At 46.8% G+C, this 24,063-nt stretch overlaps 1 protein-coding gene across 1 annotated transcript in view; it reads left to right on the top strand.

Annotated features, from left to right (window-relative positions):
• LOC140380743 (ankyrin repeat and BTB/POZ domain-containing protein 2-like) overlaps positions 1-24,063 on the top strand; it is a 41,434-nt gene that overhangs the window by 8,218 nt on the left and 9,153 nt on the right. Inside the window, exons 6-15 of the mRNA XM_072464648.1 lie at positions 905-994; positions 2,143-2,244; positions 15,021-15,114; positions 16,030-16,156; positions 16,421-16,644; positions 17,146-17,324; positions 17,501-17,606; positions 17,679-17,781; positions 18,546-18,618; positions 18,684-18,752. Coding sequence (XP_072320749.1) covers positions 905-994; positions 2,143-2,244; positions 15,021-15,114; positions 16,030-16,156; positions 16,421-16,644; positions 17,146-17,324; positions 17,501-17,606; positions 17,679-17,781; positions 18,546-18,618; positions 18,684-18,752 — 1,167 coding nt within the window. The remainder of the gene's footprint in view (positions 1-904; positions 995-2,142; positions 2,245-15,020; positions 15,115-16,029; positions 16,157-16,420; positions 16,645-17,145; positions 17,325-17,500; positions 17,607-17,678; positions 17,782-18,545; positions 18,619-18,683; positions 18,753-24,063) is intronic.

The raw sequence follows: 24,063 nt of genomic DNA, 5'->3' as shown, positions 1-24,063 counted from the left end.
GGAAGAGAGATGGAGAGGAAGAGAGATGGAGAGAGATGGAGAGGAAGAGCGATGGAGAGGAAGAGCGATGGAGAGGAAGAGGGAAGAGAGATGGAGAGGAAGAGCGATGGAGAGGAAAAGAGATGGAGAGGAAGAGCGAAGGAGAGGGAGGGAGAGGGAGAGAGATGGAGAGGAAGACAGATGGAGAGGGAGAGAGATGGAGAGGAAGAGCGATGGAGAGGAAGAGTGATGGAGAGGGAGAGAGATGGAGAGAAAGAGAGGTGGAGAGGAAGAGAGATGGAGAGGAAGAGAGATGGAGAGGTGGAGAGGAAGAGTGGTGGAGAGGAAGAGAGATGGAGAGGAAGAGAGATGGAGAGGTGGAGAGGAAGAGTGGTGGAGAGGAAGAGAGATGGAGAGGAAGAGCGATGGAGAGGAAGAGCGATGGAGAGGAAGAGCGATGGAGAGGAAGAGAGATGGAGAGGTGGAGAGGAAGAGTGGTGGAGAGGAAGAGAGATGGAGAGGAAGAGAGATGGAGAGGTGGAGAGGAAGAGTGGTGGAGAGGAAGAGAGATGGAGAGGAAGAGCGATGGAGAGGAAGAGCGATGGAGAGGAAGAGCGATGGAGAGGAAGAGCGATGGAGAGAAAGAGAGGTGGAGAGGAAGAGAGATGGAGAGGAAGAGAGATGGAGAGGTGGAGAGGAAGAGTGGTGGAGAGGAAGAGAGATGGAGAGGAAGAGAGATGGAGAGGTGGAGAGGAAGAGTGGTGGAGAGGAAGAGAGATGGAGAGGAAGAGCGATGGAGAGGAAGAGCGATGGAGAGGAAGAGCGAAGGAGAGGAAGAGCGATGGAGAGGAAGAGCGATGGAGAGGAAGAGCGAAGGAGAGACTTGTCCACAAAGGCAGGTTCTGAACCACCTGCATGTGTCCAGGGCATGAGCGCTCTGATGTTTGCTGCTGCAGCTGGAGACGAGGCTCTGGTCCAGGTCCTGATCCAGGCAGGAGCCCAACTGGACCTGCAGGTCAGGACACAATACACACAACACACAACACACACACACGACACACTCACACACAACATACACGCACACACGCACACACGCACACACACAATACACACAACACACACACACAACACACTCACACACGACACACTCACACACAACATACACACACACACACACACACACACTCACTCACAACATACAACACACACACACACACAAACACACACACACAACATACACGCACACACACACACACACACACACACAACATACACACATACACACACTCACTCACAACATACAACACACACACACACACACACACAAACACACACACACAACATACACGCACACACACACACACACACACACTCACAACATACAACACACACACACACACACACTCACTCACAACATACAACACACACACAAACACACTGTCTCTGCTTCTGTCCAACGTCATCAACATTTTTAAATTGCTTTTTTGCTGCAGCCAATTCCACAGGGATCCATCCACGGCTTCTGCTGTTGGAGTTTTATGTCCCAGGCTCATTGTTTTAAACTCAAATAAAATGATGATATTGAAGTCTTTGCTGTCGCTTTGATCTCATTTCAGTATTTATGAATATGTCCTCAAACACATGATGGTGATGTGCATTTGGCTAGAGGATGATGTTTTTCAGTAAGACTCAGAGTAACTACAGTCTAAACTTTAGAGCGTAATTACTCTGAGTCCTGTTTAAGATCCGGTTTCTTCAGCTGCAACACCGATACCAATAATCTGCCTTCATCTCATATCTTCAAACTAGTTGAGCATGTGAAAACGGTCTCTAAAATGCAAGAGTTGTTATTAATAAAAGGCAAATTACATAATTTACAGGCCCATGGCAGTAACTTTGATCAGAAATAAATGTGCAGATTTTAAAAACAAGACTTTCAGTGAGTTGAGACTGGTTTGTCGTCATTCCATTTGCCAGTATCAGAGCCTGTGACCCTCGTGGTTGAGCTCCCACGTTCAGATTGGTGTCTCGTGGCCCCTCGGTGTCTCGTGGCCCCTCGGTGTCTCGTGGCCCCTCCGTGTCTCGTGGCCCCTCCGTGTCTCGTGGCCCCTCGGTGTCTCGTGGCCCCTCGGCTTCACTCCTGATGAGTCTTGTGTGCTGCAGGTCCCGGGCTGCTCCAGGACTCACCCCTCGGTCTCTCCTGGGACCAGACACTGGACCGCTCTGACTCTGGCCGTGCTCCACTCTCACCTCTCTGTGGCTCAGGTACTTTCACGGGACAACTCCTCTTTTTATGAATGACCAAAGCAAAGGCCGTGGAAGAGACTGTGGAAGAGACTGTGTTAGAGACTGTGTTAGAGACTGTGTTAGAGACTGTGGAAGAGACTGTGGAAGAGACTGTGGAAGAGACTGTGGAAGAGACTGTGGAAGAGACTGTGTTAGAGACTGTGTTAGAGACTGTGGAAGAGACTGTGTTAGAGACTGTGTTAGAGACTGTGGAAGAGACTGTGGAAGAGAATTTGGAAGAGACTGTGGAAGAGACTGTGTTAGAGACTGTGGAAGAGACTGTGGAACAGACTGTGTTAGAGACTGTGGAAGAGACTGTGGAAGAGACTGTGGAAGAGACTGTGTTAGAGACTGGACGAGACTGTGTTAGAGACTGTGTTAGAGACTGTGGAAGAGACTGTGTTAGAGACTGTGTTAGAGACTGTGTTAGAGACTGTGGAAGAGACTGTGTTAGAGACTGGACGAGACTGTGTTAGAGACTGTGTTAGAGACTGTGGAAGAGACTGTGGAAGAGACTGTGGAAGAGACTGTGGAAGAGACTGTGTTAGAGACTGTGGAAGAGACTGTGGAAGAGACTGTGGAAGAGACTGTGTTAGAGACTGTGGAAGAGACTGTGTTAGAGACTGTGTTAGAGACTGTGGAAGACTGTGGAAGAGACTGTGGAAGACTGTGGAAGAGACTGTGGAAGAGACTGTGGAAGAGACTGTGTTAGAGACTGTGGAAGAGACTGTGGAAGAGACTGTGTTAGAGACTGTGTTAGAGACTGTGGAAGAGACTGTGTTAGAGACTGTGGAAGAGACTGTGTTAGAGACTGTGTTAGAGACTGTGTTAGAGACTGTGGAAGAGACTGTGGAAGAGACTGTGGAAGAGAATTTGGAAGAGACTGTGGAAGAGACTGTGGAAGAGACTGTGGAAGAGACTGTGTTAGAGACTGTGGAAGAGACTGTGGAAGAGACTGTGTTAGAGACTGTGGAAGAGACTGTGGAAGAGACTGTGTTAGAGACTGTGTTAGAGACTGTGTTAGAGACTGTGTTAGAGACTGTGGAAGAGACTGTGGAAGACTGTGGAAGACTGTGGAAGAGACTGTGGAAGAGACTGTGTTAGAGACTGTGGAAGAGACTGTGTTAGAGACTGTGTTAGAGACTGTGGAAGAGACTGTGTTAGAGACTGTGTTAGAGACTGTGGAAGAGACTGTGGAAGAGACTGTGTTAGAGACTGTGTTAGAGACTGTGTTAGAGACTGTGGAAGAGACTGTGGAAGAGACTGTGGAAGAGACTGTGGAAGAGACTGGAAGAGACTGTGGAAGAGACTGTGTTAGAGACTGTGGAAGAGACTGTGGAAGAGACTGTGTTAGAGACTGTGGAAGAGACTGTGTTAGAGACTGTGTTAGAGACTGTGTTAGAGACTGTGGAAGAGACTGTGGAAGAGACTGTGTTAGAGACTGTGGAAGAGACTGTGTTAGAGACTGTGTTAGAGACTGTGGAAGAGACTGTGTTAGAGACTGTGTTAGAGACTGTGTTAGAGACTGTGGAAGAGACTGTGGAAGAGAATTTGGAAGAGACTGTGGAAGAGACTGTGTTAGAGACTGTGGAAGAGACTGTGTTAGAGACTGTGTTAGAGACTGTGTTAGAGACTGTGTTAGAGACTGTGGAAGAGACTGTGGAAGAGACTGTGTTAGAGACTGGACGAGACTGTGTTAGAGACTGTGGAAGAGACTGTGTTAGAGACTGTGTTAGAGACTGTGTTAGAGACTGTGGAAGAGACTGTGGAAGAGACTGTGTTAGAGACTGTGTTAGAGACTGTGTTAGAGACTGTGTTAGAGACTGTGGAAGAGACTGTGGAAGATACTGTGTTAGAGACTGTGGAAGAGACTGTGTTAGAGACTGTGGAAGAGACTGTGGAAGAGACTGTGGAAGAGACCGTGGAAGAGACCGTGTTAGAGACTGGACGAGACTGTGTTAGAGACTGTGTTAGAGACTGTGGAAGAGACTGTGGAAGAGACTGTGTTAGAGACTGTGTTAGAGACTGTGTTAGAGACTGTGGAAGAGACTGTGGAAGAGACTGTGTTAGAGACTGGACGAGACTGTGTTAGAGACTGTGTTAGAGACTGTGTTAGAGACTGTGTTAGAGACTGTGGAAGAGACTGTGGAAGAGACTGTGTTAGAGACTGTGTTAGAGACTGTGGAAGACTGTGGAAGAGACTGTGGAAGAGACTGTGTTAGAGACTGTGGAAGAGACTGTGTTAGAGACTGTGGAAGAGACTGTGTTAGAGACTGTGGAAGAGACTGTGGAAGAGAATTTGGAAGAGACTGTGGAAGAGAATTTGGAAGAGACTGTGTTAGAGACTGTGGAATAGACTGTGTTAGAGACTGTGGAATAGACTGTGTTAGAGACTGTGGAAGAGACTGTGGAAGAGACTGTGGAAGAGACTGTGGAAGAGACTGTGTTAGAGACTGGACGAGACTGTGTTAGAGACTGTGTTAGAGACTGTGGAAGAGACTGTGTTAGAGACTGTGTTACAGACTGTGGAAGAGACTGTGGAAGAGACTGTGGAAGAGACTGTGTTAGAGACTGTGTTAGAGACTGTGGAAGAGACTGGAAGAGACTGTGTTAGAGACTGTGGAAGAGACTGTGTTAGAGACTGTGTTAGAGACTGTGGAAGAGACTGTGGAAGAGACTGTGTTAGAGACTGTGGAAGAGACTGTGTTAGAGACTGTGTTAGAGACTGTGGAAGAGACTGTGTTAGACACTGTGGAAGAGACTGTGTTAGAGACTGTGGAAGAGACTGTGGAAGAGACTGTGTTAGAGACTGTGGAAGAGACTGTGGAAGAGACTGGAAGAGACTGTGGAAGAGACTGTGTTAGAGACTGTGTTAGAGACTGTGGAAGAGACTGTGGAAGAGACTGTGGAAGAGACTGGAAGAGACTGTGTTAGAGACTGTGGAAGAGACTGTGTTAGAGACTGGACGAGACTGTGTTAGAGACTGTTAGAGACTGTGGAAGAGACTGTGTTAGAGACTGTGTTAGAGACTGTGGAAGAGACTGTGGAAGAGACTGTGTTAGAGACTGTGTTAGAGACTGTGGAAGAGACTGTGGAAGAGACTGTGTTAGAGACTGGACGAGACTGTGTTAGAGACTGTGTTAGAGACTGTGTTAGAGACTGTGGAAGAGACTGTGTTAGAGACTGTGTTAGAGACTGTGTTAGAGACTGTGTTAGAGACTGTGTTAGAGACTGTGTTAGAGACTGTGGAAGACTGTGGAAGAGACTGTGGAAGAGACTGTGTTAGAGACTGTGGAAGAGACTGTGTTAGAGACTGTGGAAGAGACTGTGGAAGAGAATTTGGAAGAGACTGTGTTAGAGACTGTGGAAGAGACTGTGTTAGAGACTGTGGAAGAGACTGTGGAAGAGACTGTGGAAGAGACTGTGGAAGAGACTGTGGAAGAGACCATGGAAGAGACTGTGTTAGAGACTGGACGAGACTGTGTTAGAGACTGTGTTAGAGACTGTGGAAGAGACTGTGTTAGAGACTGTGTTAGAGACTGTGGAAGAGACTGTGGAAGAGACTGTGTTAGAGACTGTGGAAGAGACTGTGGAAGAGACTGTGGAAGAGACTGTGTTAGAGACTGTGGAAGAGACTGTGGTAGAGACTGTGGAAGAGACTGTGGAAGAGACTGTGTTAGAGACTGTGTTAGAGACTGTGTTAGAGACTGTGGAAGAGACTGTGGAAGAGACTGTGTTAGAGACTGTGGAAGAGACTGTGGAAGAGACTGTGGAAGAGACTGTGTTAGAGACTGTGGAAGAGACTGTGTTAGAGACTGGACGAGACTGTGTTAGAGACTGTGTTAGAGACTGTGTTAGAGACTGTGTTAGAGACTGTGTTAGAGACTGTGGAAGAGACTGTGTTAGAGACTGTGTTAGAGACTGTGTTAGAGACTGTGGAAGACTGTGGAAGAGACTGTGGAAGAGACTGTGTTAGAGACTGTGGAAGAGACTGTGTTAGAGACTGTGGAAGAGACTGTGGAAGAGAATTTGGAAGAGACTGTGTTAGAGACTGTGGAAGAGACTGTGTTAGAGACTGTGTTAGAGACTGTGGAAGAGACTGTGGAAGAGACTGTGGAAGAGACTGTGGAAGAGACTGTGGAAGAGACCGTGGAAGAGACTGTGTTAGAGACTGGACGAGACTGTGTTAGAGACTGTGTTAGAGACTGTGGAAGAGACTGTGTTAGAGACTGTGTTAGAGACTGTGGAAGAGACTGTGGAAGAGACTGTGTTAGAGACTGTGGAAGAGACTGTGGAAGAGACTGTGGAAGAGACTGTGTTAGAGACTGTGGAAGAGACTGTGTTAGAGACTGTGGAAGAGACTGTGGAAGAGACTGTGTTAGAGACTGTGGAAGAGACTGTGTTAGAGACTGTGTTAGAGACTGTGGAAGAGACTGTGTTAGAGACTGTGTTAGAGACTGTGTTAGAGACTGTGGAAGAGACTGTGTTAGAGACTGTGTTAGAGACTGTGTTAGAGACTGTGGAAGAGACTGTGGAAGAGACTGTGTTAGAGACTGTGTTAGAGACTGTGGAAGAGACTGTGGAAGAGACTGGAAGAGACTGTGGAAGAGACTGTGTTAGAGACTGTGGAAGAGACTGTGTTAGAGACTGTGGAAGAGACTGGAAGAGACTGTGTTAGAGACTGTGGAAGAGACTGTGGAAGAGACTGTTGAAGAGACTGTGTTAGAGACTGTGGAAGACACTGGAAGAGACTGTGGAAGAGACTGTGTTAGAGACTGTGGAAGGGACTGTGGAAGAGACTGGAAGAGACTGTGGAAGAGACTGTGTTAGAGACTGTGTTAGAGACTGTGGAAGAGACTGTGGAAGAGACTGTGGAAGAGACTGTGTTAGAGACTGTGGAAGAGACTGTGTTAGAGACTGTGGAAGAGACTGGAACAGACTGTGGAAGAGACTGTGTTAGAGACTGTGGAAGAGACTGTGTTAGAGACTGTGTTAGAGACTGTGGAAGAGACTGTGTTAGAGACTGTGGAAGAGACTGTGTTAGAGACTGTGGAAGAGACTGTGTTAGAGACTGTGGAAGAGACTGTGGAAGAGACTGTGTTAGAGACTGTGTTAGAGACTGTGTTAGAGACTGTGGAAGAGACTGTGGAAGAGACTGTGGAAGAGACTGTGTTAGAGACTGTGTTAGAGACTGTGTTAGAGACTGTGGAAGAGACTGTGGAAGAGACTGTGGAAGAGACTGTGGAAGAGACTGTGTTAGAGACTGTGGAAGAGACTGAAAGAGACTGTGGAAGAGACTGTGGAAGAGACTGTGTTAGAGACTGTGGAAGAGACTGTGGAAGAGACTGTGTTAGAGACTGTGGAAGAGACTTTGGAAGAGACTGTGGAAGAGACTGTGGAAGAGACTGTGTTAGAGACTGTGGAAGAGACTGTGTTAGAGACTGTGTTAGAGACTGTGTTAGAGACTGTGGAAGATACTGTGTTAGAGACTGTGGAAGAGACTGTGGAAGAGACTGTGTTAGAGACTGTGTAGAGACTGTGGAAGAGACTGTGTTAGAGACTGTGGAAGAGACTGTGTTAGAGACTGTGGAAGAGACTGGAAGAGACTGTGTTAGAGACTGTGGAAGAGACTGTGGAAGAGACTGTGGAAGAGACTGTGGAAGAGACTGGAAGAGACTGTGGAAGAGACTGTGTTAGAGACTGTGTTAGAGACTGTGGAAGAGACTGTGTTAGAGACTGTGTTAGAGACTGTGGAAGAGACTGTGGAAGAGACTGGAAGAGACTGTGGAAGAGACTGTGTTAGAGACTGTGGAAGAGACTGTGGAAGAGACTGTGTTAGAGACTGTGTTAGAGACTGTGGAAGAGACTGTGGAAGAGACTGGAAGAGACTGTGTTAGAGACTGTGGAAGAGACTGTGGAAGAGACTGTTAGAGACTGTGGAAGAGACTGGAAGAGACTGGAAGAGACTGTGGAAGAGACTGTGTTAGAGACTGTGGAAGAGACTGTGGAAGAGACTGGAAGAGACTGTGGAATAGACTGTGTTAGAGACTGTGTTAGAGACTGTGGAAGAGACTGTGTTAGAGACTGGACGAGACTGTGTTAGAGACTGTGTTAGAGACTGTGGAAGAGACTGTGTTAGAGACTGTGTTAGAGACTGTGGAAGAGACTGTGGAAGAGACTGTGTTAGAGACTGTGAAGAGACTGTGTTAGAGACTGTGGAAGAGACTGGAAGAGACTGTGTTAGAGACTGTGGAAGAGACTGTGTTAGAGACTGTGTTAGAGACTGTGGAAGAGACTGTGGAAGAGACTGTGTTAGAGACTGTGGAAGAGACTGTGTTAGAGACTGTGGAAGAGACTGGAAGAGACTGTGTTAGAGACTGTGTTAGAGACTGTGGAAGAGACTGTGTTAGAGACTGTGGAAGAGACTGTGTTAGAGACTGTGTTAGAGACTGTGGAAGAGACTGTGGAAGAGACTGTGTTAGAGACTGTGGAAGAGACTGTGGAAGAGACTGTGGAAGAGACTGTGTTAGAGACTGTGGAAGAGACTGTGGTAGAGACTGTGGAAGAGACTGTGGAAGAGACTGTGTTAGAGACTGTGGAAGAGACTGTGTTAGAGACTGTGGAAGAGACTGTGGAAGAGACTGTGTTAGAGACTGTGTTAGAGACTGTGGAAGAGACTGTGTTAGAGACTGTGTTAGAGACTGTGTTAGAGACTGTGGAAGAGACTGTGGAAGAGACTGTGTTAGAGACTGTGTTAGAGACTGTGGAAGAGACTGTGGAAGAGACTGGAAGAGACTGTGGAAGAGACTGTGTTAGAGACTGTGGAAGAGACTGTGTTAGAGACTGTGGAAGAGACTGGAAGAGACTGTGTTAGAGACTGTGGAAGAGACTGTGGAAGAGACTGTGGAAGAGACTGTGTTAGAGACTGTGGAAGAGACTGGAAGAGACTGTGGAAGAGACTGTGTTAGAGACTGTGGAAGGGACTGTGGAAGAGACTGGAAGAGACTGTGGAAGAGACTATGTTAGAGACTGTGTTAGAGACTGTGGAAGAGACTGTGGAAGAGACTGTGTTAGAGACTGTGGAAGAGACTGTGTTAGAGACTGTGGAAGAGACTGGAACAGACTGTGGAAGAGACTGTGTTAGAGACTGTGGAAGAGACTGTGGAAGAGACTGTGGAAGAGACTGTGTTAGAGACTGTGTTAGAGACTGTGTTAGAGACTATTGAAGAGACTGTGTTAGAGACTGTGGAAGAGACTGTGTTAGAGACTGTGGAAGAGACTGTGGAAGAGACTGTGGAAGAGACTGTGTTAGAGACTGTGTTAGAGACTGTGGAAGAGACTGTGGAAGAGACTGTGTTAGAGACTGTGTTAGAGACTGTGTTAGAGACTGTGGAAGAGACTGTGGAAGATACTGTGTTAGAGACTGTGGAAGAGACTGAAAGAGACTGTGGAAGAGACTGTGGAAGAGACTGTGTTAGAGACTGTGGAAGAGACTGTGGAAGAGACTGTGTTAGAGACTGTGTTAGAGACTGTGTTAGAGACTGTGGAAGAGACTGTGGAAGAGACTGTGTTAGAGACTGTGGAAGAGACTGTGGAAGAGACTGTGTTAGAGACTGTGGAAGAGACTGTGTTAGAGACTGTGTTAGAGACTGTGTTAGAGACTGTGTTAGAGACTGTGGAAGATACTGTGTTAGAGACTGTGGAAGAGACTGTGGAAGAGACTGTGTTAGAGACTGTGTAGAGACTGTGGAAGAGACTGTGTTAGAGACTGTGGAAGAGACTGTGTTAGAGACTGTGGAAGAGACTGGAAGAGACTGTGTTAGAGACTGTGGAAGAGACTGTGGAAGAGACTGTGTTAGAGACTGTGGAAGAGACTGTGGAAGAGACTGTGGAAGAGACTGGAAGAGACTGTGGAAGAGACTGTGTTAGAGACTGTGTTAGAGACTGTGGAAGAGACTGTGTTAGAGACTGTGTTAGAGACTGTGGAAGAGACTGTGGAAGAGACTGGAAGAGACTGTGTTAGAGACTGTGGAAGAGACTGGAAGAGACTGTGGAAGAGACTGTGGAAGAGACTGTGTTAGAGACTGTGTTAGAGACTGTGGAAGAGACTGTGTTAGAGACTGTGTTAGAGACTGTGGAAGAGACTGTGGAAGAGACTGGAAGAGATTGTGGAAGAGACTGTGTTAGAGACTGTGGAAGAGACTGTGGAAGAGACTGTGTTAGAGACTGTGTTAGAGACTGTGGAAGAGACTGTGGAAGAGACTGGAAGAGACTGTGTTAGAGACTGTGGAAGAGACTGTGGAAGAGACTGTGTTAGAGACTGTGGAAGAGACTGGAAGAGACTGGAAGAGACTGGAAGAGACTGGAAGAGACTGTGGAAGAGACTGTGTTAGAGACTGTGGAAGAGACTGTGGAAGAGACTGGAAGAGACTGTGGAATAGACTGTGTTAGAGACTGTGTTAGAGACTGTGGAAGAGACTGTGGAAGAGACTTTGGAAGAGACTGTGGAAGAGACTGTGTTAGAGACTGTGGAAGAGACTGTGGTAGAGAATGTGGAAGAGACTGTGGAAGTGACTGTGGAAGAGACTGTGTTAGAGACTTTGGAAGAGACTGTGTTAGAGACTGTGGAAGAGACTGTGGAAGAGACTGTGTTAGAGACTGTGTTAGAGACTGTGTTAGAGACTGTGTTAGAGACTGTGTTAGAGACTGTGGAAGAGACTGTGGAAGAGACTGTGTTAGAGACTGTGTTAGAGACTGTGTTAGAGACTGTGGAAGAGACTGGAAGAGACTGTGGAAGAGACTGTGTTAGAGACTTTGGAAGAGACTGTGGAAGAGACTGTGGAAGAGACTGGAAGAGACTGTGTTAGAGACTGTGGAAGAGACTGTGGAAGAGACTGTTATAGAGACTGTGGAAGAGACTGGAAGAGACTGTGTTAGAGACTGTGGAAGAGACTGTGGAAGAGACTGGAAGAGACTGTGGAAGAGACTGTGTTAGAGACTGTGGAAGAGACTGTGTTAGAGACTGTGGAAGAGACTGTGTTAGAGACTGTGGAAGAGACTGTGGAAGAGACTGTGGAAGAGACTGTGTTAGAGACTGTGTTAGAGACTGTGGAAGAGACTGTGGAAGAGACTGTGTTAGAGACTGTGTTAGAGACTGTGGAAGAGACTGTGGAAGAGACTGTGGAAGAGACTGTGTTAGAGACTGTGGAAGAGACTGGAAGAGACTGTGGAAGAGACTGTGGAAGAGACTGTGTTAGAGACTGTGGAAGAGACTGTGTTAGAGACTGTGTTAGAGACTGTGGAAGAGACTGTGGAAGAGACTGTGTTAGAGACTGTGGAAGAGACTGTGGAAGAGACTATGTTAGAGACTGTGGAAGAGACTGTGTTAGAGACTGTGGAAGAGACTGTGGAAGAGACTGGAAGAGACTGTGGAAGAGACTGTGTTAGAGACTGTGGAAGAGACTGTGGAAGAGACTGTGTTAGAGACTGTGTTAGAGACTGTGGAAGAGACTGTGGAAGAGACTGGAAGAGACTGTGGAAGAGACTGTGTTAGAGACTGTGTTAGAGACTGTGGAAGATACTGTGTTAGAGACTGTGGAAGAGACTGTGGAAGAGACTGTGTTAGAGACTGTGTTAGAGACTGTGTTAGAGACTGTGTTAGAGACTGTGTAGAGACTGTGGAAGAGACTGTGTTAGAGACTGTGGAAGAGACTGTGTTAGAGACTGTGGAAGAGACTGGAAGAGACTGTGTTAGAGACTGTGGAAGAGACTGTGTTAGAGACTGTGGAAGAGACTGTGGAAGAGACTGTGGAAGAGACTGGAAGAGACTGTGGAAGAGACTGTGTTAGAGACTGTGTTAGAGACTGTGGAAGAGACTGGAAGAGACTGTGGAAGAGACTGTGTTAGAGACTGTGGAAGAGACTGTGGAAGAGACTGTGTTAGAGACTGTGTTAGAGACTGTGTTAGAGACTGTGGAAGAGACTGTGGAAGAGACTGGAAGAGACTGTGTTAGAGACTGTGGAAGAGACTGTGGAAGAGACTGTGTTTAGAGACTGTGGAAGAGACTGGAAGAGACTGGAAGAGACTGGAAGAGACTGTGGAAGAGACTGTGTTAGAGACTGTGGAAGAGACTGTGGAAGAGACTGGAAGAGACTGTGGAATAGACTGTGTTAGAGACTGTGTTAGAGACTGTGGAAGAGACTGTGGAAGAGACTGTGTTAGAGACTGTGGAAGAGACTGTGGTAGAGACTGTGGAAGAGACTGTGGAAGAGACTGTGGAAGAGACTGTGGAAGAGACTGTGTTAGAGACTGTGGAAGAGACTGTGTTAGAGACTGTGGAAGAGACTGTGAAAGAGACTGTGTTAGAGACTGTGTTAGAGACTGTTTTAGAGACTGTGTTAGAGACTGTGGAAGAGACTGTGTTAGAGACTGTGTTAGAGACTGTGGAAGAGACTGTGGAAGAGACTGTGTTAGAGACTGTGTTAGAGACTGTGTTAGAGACTGTGGAAGAGACTGTGGAAGAGACTGGAAGAGACTGTGGAAGAGACTGTGTTAGAGACTGTGGAAGAGACTGTGGAAGAGACTGTGGAAGAGACTGTGGAAGAGACTGGAAGAGACTGTGTTAGAGACTGTGGAAGAGACTGTGGAAGAGACTGTGGAAGAGACTGTGTTAGAGACTGGAAGAGACTGTGGAAGAGACTGTGTTAGAGACTGTGTTAGAGACTGTGGAAGAGACTGTGGAAGAGACTGGAAGAGACTGTGGAAGAGACTGTGTTAGAGACTGTGTTACAGACTGTGGAAGAGACTGTGGAAGAGACTGTGGAAGAGACTGTGGAAGAGACTGTGTTAGAGACTGTGGAAGAGACTGTGGAAAAGACTGGAAGAGACTGTGTTAGAGACTGTGTTAGAGACTGTGGAAGAGACTGTGTTAGAGACTGTGGAAGAGACTGTGGAAGAGACTGTGGAAGAGACTGTGGAAGAGACTGTGGAAGAGACTGTGGAAGAGACTGGAAGAGACTGTGGAAGAGACTGTGTTAGAGACTGTGTTAGAGACTGTGGAAGAGACTGGAAGAGACTGTGGAAGAGACTGTGTTAGAGACTGTGGAAGAGACTGTGGAAGAGACTGTGTTAGAGACTGTGTTAGAGACTGTGTTAGAGACTGTGGAAGAGACTGTGGAAGAGACTGGAAGAGACTGTGTTAGAGACTGTGGAAGAGACTGTGGAAGAGACTGTGTTTAGAGACTGTGGAAGAGACTGGAAGAGACTGGAAGAGACTGGAAGAGACTGTGGAAGAGACTGTGTTAGAGACTGTGTAAGAGACTGTGGAAGAGACTGGAAGAGACTGTGGAATAGACTGTGTTAGAGACTGTGTTAGAGACTGTGGAAGAGACTGTGGAAGAGACTGTGTTAGAGACTGTGGAAGAGACTGTGGTAGAGACTGTGGAAGAGACTGTGGAAGAGACTGTGGAAGAGACTGTGTTAGAGACTGTGGAAGAGACTGTGTTAGAGACTGTGGAAGAGACTGTGGAAGAGACTGTGTTAGAGACTGTGTTAGAGACTGTTTTAGAGACTGTGTTAGAGACTGTGGAAGAGACTGTGTTAGAGACTGTGTTAGAGACTGTGGAAGAGACTGTGGAAGAGACTGTGTTAGAGACTGTGTTAGAGACTGTGTTAGAGACTGTGGAAGAGACTGTGGAAGAGACTGGAAGAGACTGTGGAAGAGACTGTGTTAGAGACTGTGGAAGAGACTGTGGAAGAGACTGTGGAAGAGACTGTGGAAGAGACTGGAAGAGACTGTGTTAGAGACTGTGGAAGAGACTGTGGAAGAGACTGTGGAAGAGACTGTGTTAGAGACTGGAAGAGACTGTGGAAGAGACTGTGTTAGAGACTGTGTTAGAGACTGTGGAAGAGACTGTGGAAGAGACTGGAAGAGACTGTGGAAGAGACTGTGTTAGAGACTGTGTTAGAGACTGTGGAAGAGACTGTGGAAGAGACTGTGGAAGAGACTGTGGAAGAGACTGTGTTAGAGACTGTGGAAGAGACTGGAAGAGACTGTGGAAGAGACTGTGGAAAAGACTGGAAGAGACTGTGTTAGAGACTGTGTTAGAGACTGTGTTAGAGACTGTGTTAGAGACTGTGGAAGAGACTGTGGAAGAGACTGTGTTAGAGACTGTGTTAGAGACTGTGTTAGAGACTGTGTTAGAGACTGTGGAAGAGACTGTGGAAGAGACTGTGTTAGAGACTGTGTTAGAGACTGTGGAGAAGACTGTGGAAGAGACTGTGTTAGAGACTGTGTTAGAGACTGTGGCGCTCGTGTCGATCTTACAGTTGTGTTTGTGTCCGAGGGAATAATGGAGACTTGTCCTTTTGTCTATTATTGTGGGTTACGGTTTTACGTTTGATTAGAAATGATGCACTTGAACCAGGACATTATTTAAAATGTTCCTGACATGTCAACTTCCTGCCGTTACATTTGAGGACATTTTCTACTATGTACTTTTACTACTTTATTTGCCACATAATGGACAAGGCATTCATTATTTGACTAAGAAAAATGGGAACTAAATAGTTGATTATTTCTATTGCACATTGAAACATTATGAAGCAGATAAAGGGTGAAATATGGCGAGTGAAGACTTTAGATATTACATATAAAGTGTAATATTTCATTATCACAATAGGACTATGATTATGCTTATAGTCGACTAGTCACGATTAGTCCGATTAATCGTTTCATTCTTAATGGAAACTTTCAGTTGTTGTTGGAGGCCGGGGCCGACGTGGAGGCTCAGGCAGGACGAGCTCAGGGCTGTGATGTGGAGACGCCTCTGCAACTGGCCTCCTCTGCAGGTAACACACGCACACACGCACGCGCACATGCGCACGCACGCACACACGCACACACGCACACACGCACACACACGCACACACGCACGCGCACATGCGCACACGCACACACGCACACACGCACACACGCACGCACACGCGCACACACGCACACGCGCACGCGCACATGCGCACACACGCACACACGCACACGCACGCACACACGCACGCACACGCGCACACACGCACACACGCACACACGCACACGCACGCACACACGCACACACGCATGCGCACGCACGCGCACACACGCACACGCACACGCACACACACACATACACACACTGTGCAGGTAACGCACGCACACACGGACACACACACTGCAGGTAACGCACACACACACACACACACACTGCAGGTAACACAGACACACACGGACACACACACTGCAGGTAACGCACACACACACACACACACACACACACACTGCAGGTAACACAGACACACACGGACACACACACACACACACTGCAGGTAACGCACACACACACACACACACACACACACACACACACACACACTGCAGGTAACACAGACACACACGGACACACACACACACACACACACTGCAGGTAACGCACACACACACACACACACACACACACACACACACTGCAGGTAACGCACACACACACACACACACACACACACACACACTGCAGGTAACACAGACACACACGGACACACACACACACACTGCAGGTAACACAGACACACACACACACACACACTGCAGGTAACGCACACACGGACACACACACACTGCAGGTAACACAGACACACACACACACGCACACACACGCACACGCGCGCACACACACACACACACACACACACACACACACACACAGAGAACGCAGACTTTGTGTTCTTCTGCAGGAGACTATGAGATGGTGGAACTGCTGCTGTCGCACGGAGCTGACCCTCTGCCCCCAGTGCATCATGGGAGCTCTCCTCTGTCTGAAGACATCAACTGCTACAGCTGTGCAGCCACTCACGGACACAGGTGAAGGTCATACCCTGAAGAAAAGTCCAAATCTATTCTCTCAGATGCAGATTTTCATCCCAACATGCATTTGCATCATTTTGTTTTACTACTACTACTACTACACTCACTAGTCCTACAGTTTTGTCTGGGATGGAGGCACACACATGTTAAACTGCAAATTCTATGCTTGATACTGCCTAATAAATTCATATAAGAAATCTCCTGCCTTCAGCACAGCACAATCTGAAAACGACACTGACGGTTCTGGATCTGCCCTCACAGAAACGTGGTGCACAGACTGGTCCTGCAGCCGGCTCCGAGCAGAGAGGACGTGCTGTCGCTGGAGGAGATCCTGGCGGAGGGCGTGGACAAGGGCCACCCATGGGAGAAGGGCACCCAGGGGACCCTCCGCATGTGTAAAGCCCGGCTGAAGGCTCTGCAGCAGGCCTCGTACTACAGCGCCGAGCACGGCTACCTGGACGTGACGCTGGACATCAGAGGCATGGGTGAGACATTATATGATGCTTTAGTCGGCTGTCGTTATAATCCATAACACTGAGGGTGATTCCTTTACATTTTGGACACATTAAATCACAATATTGATCTAATATTACTTGTGTAAAGACAAGTTTTTGCATATTGATTGTGAGAAAAGATTACAAATGATTTTGCAGCCTAAATGAAAAATATTTAAAAAGAATTGTTGCTAAATAGATCGAGTACATGAACAAACTAACTTTTTATTATTTAGTGGAATTAAACTATAGTTGTCAGTCGTTCATTATAGCCACTGGTCCTAAAAATATATATTTAATCTATTATAGTTGGTAAGATTATTAATTGTTCTTCCTGTTTAATGTATTCATTTATTCAGACCCAAATACGTACACTAATATAAGTTGACTGCAGTTCATTCAAATTCCATCGGAAACCTACTTTACACAGTATAAATCATTGCGATAAAGGTTTATTGTATTTTGATATGTAATTCCTGCTGTGTCCTGCAGGGGTGCCGTGGAGCGCACACAGCTGGCTGCAGTCTGTGCTCAGGGCTCACGAACTGGGACGAGATCCGGTCATTCTCTCTCTGCTCCGGGACTTTAACTCCATCCCCAACGAAAACTACAGCCCCGAGTTTGTTCTGACAGGCGTCCCGCTGCTGTTCAGGCTCCTACAAACCACAAAGGTAAGTACCAAACCAAACTACAGCCCTGAGTTTGTTCTGACAGGCGTCCCGCTGCTGTTCAGGCTCCTACAAACCACAAAGGTAAGTACCAAACCAAACTACAGCCCAGAGTTTGTTCTGACAGGCGTCCAAGTTCTACCACGTTCTTCTTCTCAGTGTGTGTTTTGTCGCTGTAGGACTACATGATCCTGCAGTTTCTGGCCTCAGTGCTGTCCCAGGCTTACGGACCTGCTCCCGTTCCTCCCGTTCCTCCTCTGGACGTGTCTCTGTCCACGCACCTCGGTAAGACCTCACCCTCTGTGGATCCGCGGCCGAACCCTTCACCCTTACGTCACCTGGTGTCTTCTGCCGCAGACGTGCAGTTCCTGAACAACCGGGAAATGTCCGACGTGGCGTTCATGATCGAGGGGCGACCGTTCTTCGCCCATCGGGTTCTGCTCATATCCGCCTCTGACAGGTGAGACACACACACGCGCACACACACACACGCACGCGCACGCACACACGCAATCACAATCACACACACACACACACACAATCACACACACACACACACACACAATCACACACACACACACAATCACACACACACACACAATCACACACACACACAATCACACACACACACAATCACACACACACACACACGCACACGCACAAACACACACAAACAAACACACAATCACACACAAACACACACAAACAAACACACAAACACACACAAACAAACACACAATCACACACACACAATCACACAATCACACACACAATCACACAATCACACACACAATCACACACACACACACACACAATCACACATACACACACACACACACAATCACACAAACTCACACAATCACACAAACACACACTCACACAAACACACACACACACAATCACACAAACACACACTCACACAAACACACACACAAACACACACTCACACAAACACACACACAATCACACAAACAAACACACAAACACGCACAAACAAACACACACAAACAAACACAAACACGCACACACACACACACACAAGCACACACGCACGCACACTAAAACTACATACAACATAACATATTTAGTTGTGTTCAGATTCATTAAAAGCTTATTTTGATGTTGTTTTGGTCTAAATGTGTTTGTAACCTGGCCATGGTCACATTAGACATTAAAGACACATCTTTTGTAAAACTGAGCTGAACATGTGGGCGTGGCTCCCAGGTTTGAGCAGCTGCTGAGCCAATCGCCCGACGCCATCATCCACATCGATCACGTGACCTACAGCACGTTCCAGGTGAGACTCCGGAGCTCGGCGCAGTCTCGTGAGCGACCGGCGTAACGTGCGCTCCTGTTTTCCAGCTCATGATGGAGTCTCTGTACTGCGGGGGGACACTAGGGGGCGCTGTGTCCGACGCCGAGGCGCTCAAGGTAAAAAGCACTGCAGCCGGACACATTCTGCTGCTTTAATATAGTCAGTATTATTGTTATTTTACATTTTGCAAGCAGCAGATTTTTATTGATGCATTTTTTAAGTAGAGAGAAGTGGGCGGGGTTATTTTCTGAGTACTCAAGCTTCAAAAGGAAAACAAAAACACTCAAACATGAAAGAATCAGCCGAAATACAACATGAAATAAGTTTATAGTGATGGATAAATGTGTAGAAGATAAAGAAACTGCAGAAACGATCCTGGAATGTAGCTTTTGGAGTTTATCTGGGTCGTTAAATGAAGCTGTATTAACAAAACATGTTAAAAAACGAATCAGATTAAACATTAAGAGTCTCACCTGGTCCCAGTGTTTTTTTTTTTTATTGTTTAGATTGAGTAGATTGAGCCTTGAATCTGCTACATCTGAGTTACTTTCACCTTCTAATGTCATCAAAATGCATCTCTGGAGTTTGTGTGAAATACACTTCATTATATATAACATTTACTGATATTGACAATTAAGACGTTGGTCAAATATTTCCCCGAATGAAAACACAAACTAAAGCAGAAACACATTTGTACTTAATTACAAATTAATTTACTTAATTAGGCCCGAGCCCCAGCAGGGCAGAGGGCCTATTGCTCCCGCAACGCTGCAACTGTCTGCGCTCGCATGTTTGGTGCCCCGTCGCCCCTGGCAAGTACAGTGAACTAGCCCATGCCGAAGGCATGGATCATGCATACTTACTCCTGCTATGACAGAAATAGTAAACAATGAGTGAATGGGCGTAAGCGCTCGTAATGATGATTCCACCCCATGGCGGCATCGGGAAGGCTTAGAGCTTTCAAACGATGTATAATTTGTTTTTATAGTGGAAACGGCTATATTGTTTTTGCTAAAAATATTATTATTAGGCCCGAGCGCCACAAGCTGGCGAGAGGCCTATTAATCTCGTAAGGCCTGGCGAAGCACGGCTGCGAAAGTGCGCACGTAGTGCGCACGAAATCGAGCGCGAAGCGCTCGCCCACTTCCAAACACTCACTAACGCACTCCTTCACTCATGCACGCCCCGTGCATACTAATTAGTAGTAGGAAAATGGAACATTACCGTTGTAAACGGGCGAAGCCCGTGCAAAAGTGCGCACTAAACGAGCACTTTACATTGAGATGACGACCGCTTCCCATATAAAGCACTCATTTGCGCTAAGTACCTCACGAATACGTTCCCCATCTCTTGCATGTTCCGTGCATATAAGCATGTAATGCAAAAATTGAACATTATTACTGTATAGAGGGCCAAAAACACAAAGTGGGCGGAGCCCACTCAAAATTAACGAAAGTACCCGTCAGTGACCAGGGACCCACACCATGAGGTAGGAAAGCGCGAGCGCTTTCCGAAAATGTATAGTTTGTGATATTTGAAAAATGGGAAACATTGTTTTCGCATCGGAATATTATTAGGCCCGAGCCCCAGCAGGGCGGAGGGCCTATTGCTCCCGCAACGCTGCCAAAGGCAGCGTTGCAACTGCGCAGCCCGCATGTTTGGTACCCCGTCGCCCCTGGCAAGAACAGTGAACTAGCCCATGCCGAAGGCATGGATCATGCATACTTACTCCTGCTATGACAGAAATAGTCAACAATGAGTGAATGGGCTACGCCCATTCACTCATTGTTGACAACAGCAGCGCGAAGCGCTGCATTCCTCCAAAATCACTCCTGGCATCGTCCCGTACGCGAGAATCCATGCCGCAGGCATGGGCCATGCTTGTATCTGCTCAAATCAATGGAAGTCTATGGGGAGTGGGTGGGGCACCCCGACGGGAAAGGGAGTGACGAGCGCGTAAGCGCTCGTAATGATGATTCCACCCCATGGCGGCATCGGGAAGGCTTAGAGCTTTCAAACGGTGTATAATTTGTTGTTATAGTGGAAACGGCTATATTGTTTTTGCTAAAAATATTATTAGGCCCGAGCCCCAGCAGGGCGGAGGGCCTATTGCTCCCGCAACGCTGCCGAAGGCAGCGTTGCGACGGGGCATCAAACATGCGGGCGCAGCCCGCATGTTTGGTGCCCCGTCGCCCCTGGCAAGTACAGTGAACTAGCCCATGCCGAAGGCATGGATCATGCATACTTACTCCTGCTATGACAGAAATAGTCAACAATTAGTGAATGGGCGTAGCCCATTCACTAATTGTTGACAACAGCAGCGCGAAGCGCTGCATTCCTTCAAAAACCCTCCTGGCATTGTCCCGTATGCGAGAATCCATGCCGCAGGCATGGGCCATGCTTGTATCTGCTCAAATCAATGGAAGTCTATGGGGAGTGGGCGGGGCATCCCGACGGAATAGGGAGTGACGAGCGCGTAAGCGCTCGTAATGATGATTCCACCCCATGGCGGCATCGGGAAGGCTTAGAGCTTTCAAACGATGTATAATTTGTTGTTATAGTGGAAACGGCTATATTGTTTTTGCTAAAAATATTATTATTATTTTTCTTGTTCTTCATCGCTTTGAACTCTAATTTGACCCCCTGAACATGCTCAAAAACTCACCAAACTTTGCCCAAAATTCAGAATCGGCGAAAAATTTAATTTTTTCGGGGCCATGTTTTTTTTCGTTAAAAAATGGCGCGACAGCGCCACCGACAAAAGTCAAAATACATTGCGCCTATGGGAGACGCCCCGAGGTCAACTTTGACGTAAAGCTACGAAATTCGGGACACGCATTCCTCTCGTGAGGACAAACAAAAAAAATCATTGTGGCCACGCCCCCAGACTTACCCTATGGCCGCCATCTTCCTTTGAAAATGAAAACACGCTGTGTTAGCCATTTTGTTCACGTCAAACTTTGACGAACTCCTCCTAGGGCGTTTTGCCCACCAACTTCAAAATCGGCGTACGTTCTCTGGACAAGTGGGGCATCTAAAGTTATCCAATTTTTTGAGATACCTTTTACGGTCTGTGTGCGGCGCAGCCGCAAAGTTGGACAACTTATTTTGGAATATTGCAGATCTAAAAATTGCTCCCATTTGATCAAAACCAGTCCGATTAGGACCAAATTTGAATCAGTTGTTAAACGTTCTAGTTTGGACCAGTTTAGGCTGACAAAATTGAAATGGGCGCGATAGCGCCCCCTACAGAGTGACCTTTAAATTAACATTGAAGGTCAAAAATTAGTTTTACCAAAATTTTCTAAACTTTACCCAAAATTCTATTTTGGCGTCCCGATCAAAAAAGCCTATCAGACAAATGCCTTAATTTTTACGGCGTAGTCGTAGCGATGACATAAATCTCCCATGTTATCCCTATGGGAAAACCGCTAAATCTCTCGAATATCCACATTTTTCTGTTTCAAACTTTGACGAACTCCTCCTAGTGCGTTTTGCCCACCAACCTCAAAATCGGTGTACGTCCTCTAGACAAGTGGGGCATCTAAAGTTATCCAAATTTTAAGGATAGCTTTTAAGGTCTCTGTGCGACGGAGCCTCAAACGTTTCCCAGAATTCTGACTATTTGGCCTTCAGAGTGGCCTATAAACAATAGAGTTTTTCCAAATGACATGATATTTTGCACAAAATTCTAATTTGCCATCCTGATCATAAAAGTATGAGAGACAAAGTCATATTTTGTACAGCGTAACCGTAGCCATGACAGAAATATCCCATGTTATCCTTATGGGAAAATCGCGAAATCCCTCAAATCACCACATTTTTACGCTTCACACTTTAACAAACTCCTCCTAGGGCGATTGTCCGATCAAACTCATATTTGGGGAAAATCATCTACACAAGCGGGGCATCAAAAGTTATCCATATTTTGATTCTAAGTGCTACGGTCTCTGTGTGGCGGACCCGCAAATATATGTCACAAATGGGAAAAACGCCAAATCCTTGAAATGTTCACATTTATGCTTCACACTTTAATGAACTCCTCTGTGGGCAATAGCTCGATCAAGCTCATATTTGGGGAAAATAATCTACACAAGCGGAGCATCAAAAGTTATCCATATTTTTATTCCAAGTGTCACGGTCTCTGTGCGCTGGAGCTGCACATTTGACCGACATTTGTGTTCATTTGCACTGGTTAAGCACAGCATTGTACATGTCCAATGTGTCGCTGTCTTAGTTCTTAGACAATTGCGTTAGCGCCATCTCTGTAAAATGCAGAGAGCAGAGTCGGAAGGCCGGCGACCCGCGAGGGCCGTTGGATGCCGCTTGCGGCTTTAATTATTTTTATTAGGCCCAAGCCCCAGCAGGGCGGAGGGCCTATTGCTCCCGCAACGCTGCCGAAGGCAGCGTTGCAACTGTCTGACCAAACATGCGGGCGCAGCCCGCATGTTTGGTGCCCCGTCGCCCCTGGCAAGTACAGTGAACTAGCCCATGCCGAAGGCATGGATCATGCATACTTACTCCTGCTATGACAGAAATAGTCAACAATTTGTGAATGGGCGTAGCCCATTCACAAATTGTTGACAACAGCAGCGCGAAGCGCTGCATTCCTCCAAAAACCCTCCTGGCATCGTCCCGTACGCGAGAATCCATGCCGCAGGCATGGGCCATGCTTGTTTCTGCTCAAATCAATGGAAGTCTATGGGGAGTGGGCGGGGCATCCCGACGAAATAGGGAGTGATGAGCGCGTAAGCGCTCGTAATGATGATTCCACCCCATGGCGGCATGGGGAAGGCTTAGAGCTTTCAAACGATGTATAATTTGTTGTTATAGAAAAAACGGCTATATTGTTTTTGCTAAAAATATTATTATTTTTATTATTTTTCTTGTTCTTCTTCAGCGCTTTGATCTCTAATTTGACCCCCTGAACATGCTCAAAAACTCACCAAACTTTGCCCAAAATTCAGAATCGGCGAAAAATTTTGTTTTTTCTGAGCCATTTTTTTTTCCGTTAAAAAATGGCGCGACAGCGCCACCGACAAAAGTCAAAATACATTGCGCCTATGGGAGACGCCCCGAGGTCAACTTTGGCGTAAAGCTACGAAATTCGGGACACGCATTCCTCTCGTGAGGACAAAAAAAAAAAAATATTGTGGCCACGCCCCCAGACTTACCCTATGGCCGCCATCTTCCTTTGAAAATGAAAACACGCTGTGTTAGCCATTTTGTTCACGTCAAACTTTGACGAACTCCTCCTAGGGCGTTTTGCCCACCGACTTCAAAATCGGCGTACGTTCTCTGGACAAGTGGGGCATCTAAAGTTATCCAATTTTTTGAGATACCTTTTACGGTCTGTGTGCGGCGCAGCCACAAAGTTGGACAACTTATTTTGGAATATTGCAGGTCTAAAAATTGCTCCCATTTGAT

This window comes from Eucyclogobius newberryi, unplaced genomic scaffold, assembly GCF_026437365.1.
Source record: "Eucyclogobius newberryi isolate DKJ021-1_F unplaced genomic scaffold, fEucNew1.0.hap1 SCAF_5, whole genome shotgun sequence".
Taxonomy (NCBI): Eukaryota; Metazoa; Chordata; class Actinopteri; order Gobiiformes; family Gobiidae; genus Eucyclogobius; species Eucyclogobius newberryi.
Note: the sequence above shows the minus strand (reverse complement) of the source record. Positions and strands in the feature narration are given on the sequence as shown.